Source organism: Tachyglossus aculeatus, chromosome 22 (genome assembly GCF_015852505.1).
Source record: "Tachyglossus aculeatus isolate mTacAcu1 chromosome 22, mTacAcu1.pri, whole genome shotgun sequence".
NCBI classification, from domain to species: Eukaryota; Metazoa; Chordata; class Mammalia; order Monotremata; family Tachyglossidae; genus Tachyglossus; species Tachyglossus aculeatus.
In genome coordinates this window covers 20,906,635-20,911,231 of record NC_052087.1, presented here as the reverse complement: position 1 = coordinate 20,911,231, position 4,597 = coordinate 20,906,635, and the positions used below count along the sequence as shown (strand labels likewise).

At 60.7% G+C, this 4,597-nt stretch overlaps 1 protein-coding gene across 1 annotated transcript; it reads right to left on the bottom strand.

Annotated features, from left to right (window-relative positions):
• Positions 1 to 1,795: 1,795 nt before the first annotated feature.
• FJX1 (four-jointed box kinase 1) lies at positions 1,796 to 4,262 on the bottom strand. The gene is made up of 2 exons (XM_038765216.1): positions 4,091 to 4,262; positions 1,796 to 3,380 (listed from the first exon to the last, which is right to left on the bottom strand). Exons 1-2 carry the CDS (start codon positions 4,260 to 4,262, stop codon positions 1,891 to 1,893), a joined length of 1,662 nt encoding a protein of 553 aa, XP_038621144.1. The 3' UTR covers positions 1,796 to 1,890.
• Positions 4,263 to 4,597: the final 335 nt, after the last annotated feature.

Genomic DNA, 4,597 nt, shown 5'->3' with positions numbered 1-4,597 from the left:
TTAACACCTAATCTCAGGTTCGCCATCTCATTAGGTGGCAATTGCAATGCTGGAAAATTACGTGACACGTGACCATCGTAGTTGTGCACTTATAATGTCTTGTCATTTTTTTTAACACGCACATCTGGCTCAACCATATTGGCCACATGATGAATATGGGAAGATATTACAATAAAACCCTTTTTTACTGGAGCTTTATTCACCAGCAAATAAAAGGCTTTCTGTTAGAATTCAGAACTTGATTCACAGTGGTGAATTCATAACGCGTAGCGTTACGCAAAAGGAATGGGGGAGCAAATTTCCAGTAATACTGGCTGAAATAATCCACATAAGCCAAATTCCTTTGTTAAAAGAGTACTTCAGTTCACCGAGGAAGTTTTTAGTGCTAGTGGAGGCACGGAATGTGGTCTCTATGTCCACTACTGATTTAAAAACAGCATACCTAGCCAGAGTTAAAACCATACAGCAGTTTAAATTAAAATCCTAAATTTCAAGTTCCCATTTATTGAAATATAAGTTTTACTGTATTTACACAAACCAGCTTATGAACATATATACACAGAAGGCAGACTGTCAAATAAAAAAGTTTCTTTTTAATAAAAAAATAAAAAAAAAGCAAAGTAAAGTGCATGAAATAAGATTTTTTTCCTATCTGGTGGCTGTCATCACTGTCAAAATCCTGGTCAATTTAACCCGGGGAGGTGGGGAGCAAGGGGGAGGAGTGTGGTAAGGGGGAAAAAAATCCATTCTCTCCCATTGGCTGCATTAAGACAGTTCAGCATCGCGGCACTCAGGCCAGATGACAGCTGTAACAAGCGAGTCGGACAAACTGAAAGAGACCGTAGGGCTTCCCAACACCAGATCGAAGGGTTGGGGGGCGGGGGGACTTTGTTCGACACACTCTCCTCTAACCTAAGGGTGATTAGACCCGTCGGAACAAAGGAGGGACAGCGGACAAGGGCTGGCACACCGACCGGGGATCTGCACGGTAGAGTGTGTGTTGTGTGTGGGTGAGAAACACAATCCACTTCATTGCAGACTGGCTGCACTCCGTCGGCCCTGACCCACTCTCTGTAGTGGCCACCCTCCCCCGAAGAACGCGGGGGAAAATGGATCCACTCTCTGTAGTGGCCGCCCCTCTGTAGAATGTGGAGGAAAACGGCACCACTCTCTGTAGTGGCCACCCTCCCCCGTAGAACGCGGGGGAAAATGGAACCACTCTCTGTAGTGGCCGCCCCTCTGTAGAACGTGGTGGAAAACGGACTCTCTGTAGTGGCCGCCCCTCTGTAGAACGCGGGAAGAATGGAACCACTCTCTGTAGTGGCCGCCCCCCTGTAGAACGCGGGGGAAAACGGAATCACTCTCTGTAGTGGCCGCCCCTCTATAGAACGTGGTGGAAAACGGAATCACTCTCTGTAGTGGCCGCCCCTCGGTATAACGCGGGAAGAATGGAACCACTGTCTGTAGTGGCCGCCCCCCTGTAGAACGCGGGGGAAAACTGAATCACTCTCTGTAGTGGCCGCCCCTCTGTAGAACGCGGGGAGAATGGAACCACTCTCCGTAGTGGCCGCCCCCCTGTAGAACGCGGGGGAAAACGGAACCACTCTCTGTAGTGGCCACCCCCCTGTAGAGTGCAGCGGCTTAATCCTAGGCTGGGGAAGGGGCGCGCCGGTGCGTTTCATCCCAAAGCCCTTTCGGAGGAGAAGTGAGAGATGCGCTTTTTAAAGCCGGTGCATTCCCGGAGAACTTGGAAGGCTCCAGTGCGGGACCACGAGCCGGGCGGGTTGATGATGGAAGGTTGCGGGGCTGGGTCGGCGGCGTTTTTTGTGTGTCCTCCCACCCCCACGGCTCCGGGCGAGGGGTTGGCGTCAGGTGAAGCGGAACGGTGGGTCACGGGGCGCCGTCCCGGGCCCGGCAGCGCGCGATGTGGTCGGCGAGGAAGTGGAGGCGGCGCTGCAGCAGGCCGGCGTGGGGCTGGGCCAGCGCGGCCAGCTCGGGGAAGCGCGGCTCGTGGCGCCGGTAGAGGCGGAGCAGCTGCGCCGCCGCGTCCCGCCGCTCGTGCAGTTCCAGCACCCGCTGCACCGTCCGCTCCCGGAAGACGCAGACCGAGCGGAGCAGCGGCTCGTGGTACTTGTCCCACACGCCGACCAGCCGGTAGCCGTGCACCAGCCCCGCCTCGTTGTCGATGAACACCAGGCCGCCCCCGGGGGCCCGGTGCAGGTTGCTGGTGGCCCGCTGCATGACCCGCGGGTCCCACTGCAGGCTGAAGAGGTTGCTGACCAGCCGGTCGAAGTTGGCCGTCAGGTAGTCGAAGACGATCAGGTCGGTCCACTGCACCAGCTCCACCAGCTCGGGCTGCGTGCGGTTGGCCAGCCCCTCCGCCCGCAGGGGCCGCAGGCGCCCGTCCTCGGAGCGCCACGGCGCCGGGGCCACCACGTCCGTCAGGTTGGGCAGCCAGCGGGTCAGGCTGACCACGCTGCCCTCCGCCCAGTGGGCGCCGCGCAGCTCGTCCTGCACCCGCGCCCACTGCGCGCCCCGCGGCTCCACCCGCGCCAGGGCCAGCGGCGGCACGTGGCGCTGGAGGCCCAGCAGGCGGGCCAGGTAGTAGGACAGGGCCTCGCCCTGGATCTGCTCCGCGCTGATGCCGTAGCGCACGCAGGCGCGGGTGCCGTCGGCGAAGCGCGCCAGCCGGTTGGAGCTGCGCCCGCAGCCGCCGCGCTCCAGGGCCACCACGCGGGCCGCCCGCGCCGCCTCCAGCCACGCCGCCGCCTGGCCCTCCGAGAAGCCCCGGGGCACCTGCTCCTCCAGCCGCCGGCTCCAGAAGATCCCCCCGTGCACCGCCGGGGGCCCGGCCCGCGGCGGCCCCGACAGCCCCGCCGCGGCGGGGGACGGGGGCGCGCCGTCCCCGCCGGCCGGCAGGGTGAGCAGCGCCCGGAAAGTTTTCGGGGCTCCCGGGCGCGGCGGCAGGAGGAGGAGGAGCCGCGGGGCGGGCGTGGGCTCCGAGCGCAGCAGTCCCGCCCCGGGGCCCGCCCGCTGCGGGAGCCCGGACCACAGGGCCAGGAGCGAACCCAGCATCACGAGCCAGAGCCCCGCGGTTGTGGCGGCGGCGCCCCGCATCTTCCCGCCCACGCTCCCCGGGCCGGGCCGAGCCGCCGCTTCACACCGAGCCCGGGACCCCAGGGGCCGGCGGCGGGCGGACCCGGGCAGCCCGGTCGCTGTTCGGTTCCGGGCGCCTCTGCCCCATCGCGCTGTGCGGGGCCGCGCAGGCTCGCCCCTCCTCCGGCTGCAGCCGGGCGCCGGGAACTCCGGTGTCCGCCTTCGCTCCGGCGAACTCTTCTGTCGGCCGCTGCCCGGCCGCTTTTGTATTTCGCAGTGAGACCCTCCGGCGGGCGCGATTCAGCGGCGCCCGGACCACGTGGGCCGGAGGGCGGAATCCTCCCTCCGCCCCCTTCCTCCGCTTCCCCGATTCCTTAAAGCGGCCCCGGCTCTTTTCAGCGGCGGAGGGGGGAAGAAAAGGGGAGGGGGGCGGGCAGGGCGGCGGGGAATGAAGCCCCCCCGGGCAGCACAGGGAGTCCCGCCCTGGATTTCGCCCTCTCGGTGCCCACCATCCCGCACCTCACCCCTCTGGCTCCAGCCCGGGCCCCGGAGGAGGGATGCCAGGCGATGCCAGTTTTAGACTGTGAGCCCACTGTTGGGTAGGGACCGTCTCTATATGTTGCCAATTTGTACTTCCCAAGCGCTTAATACAGTGCTCTGCACATAGTAAGCGCTCAGTAAATACGATTGATGATGATGCCAGGCGGCTTGGGTTTGCATCACTCTTTCCTTTGGGTCAGGTCCACGCCTTAGGTAACTCCCCGGGAATTCTCCCGGAGCCACAGACGCTGGGAAGCGGGTCCTGGGCCCGCCACTGGCCGGAACATCGCAAAACTTTGGCCAAGAAAGCCGGAGCCTCCGCTGTCAGAGTTAATCATTCATTCATTCGATCGTACTTATTGAGCGCTTACTTTGTGCACAGCACTGTAGTAAGCGCTTGGAAAATACAATTAGGCAACAGATAGAAACAACCCCTACCCAACAACGGGCTCACAGTCCCCGGCTCCATCGGCTACCGCTTCGGGAACCGCCCGAGCCTCCTCCTGCGGACTTATTTTTCTGTTTAGTACCGTTTCCCCAGGGTCATGGCTTCGGGAGATGTGTAACGTTAATGGGCTGGAATTGTTTTTTCGTCCCTTCCTCAGCCTATACGGGAGCGCTGCCATTCGGTTGAATTCACCGTGGCCTAGTCTGCTGCTCCTTGATCAAGACGGAGATTACCATTTTAATGAACACGCTATTATACGCAGAGCCCTGGGATAAAACCCTCAGGACAATGTGCCTCGCACACAATAGGCGCTCAGTAAATGCCAGCGGGTGAAAAAAGCCAAACCGACCCTTAAAGACCACGGTATCTAGATTGCAGTCTATTGCTAGATAGTAAACCTCTTGAGGTCAGGGAGCGCATCTTTATTGTTACTCGCCCAAGCACTTGGTTCATTACTCGCGCACGGTAAGCGCACTGTAAACGCTATTAAGTGATTGTTTCCTCGGCACACGC

Bases quoted from the DNA above. Each gene is read 5' to 3' on its own strand.
- FJX1 (XM_038765216.1), bottom strand. From the start codon at position 4,262: ATGGCAGCGCTCCCGTATAGGCTGAGGAAGGGACGAAAAAACAATTCC. The intron at 3,381-4,090 runs GTGAGCCCGTTG...CGCCCGCCGGAG, and splicing joins AGCCGATGGAGCCGGGGACT to GGTCTCACTGCGAAATACAA.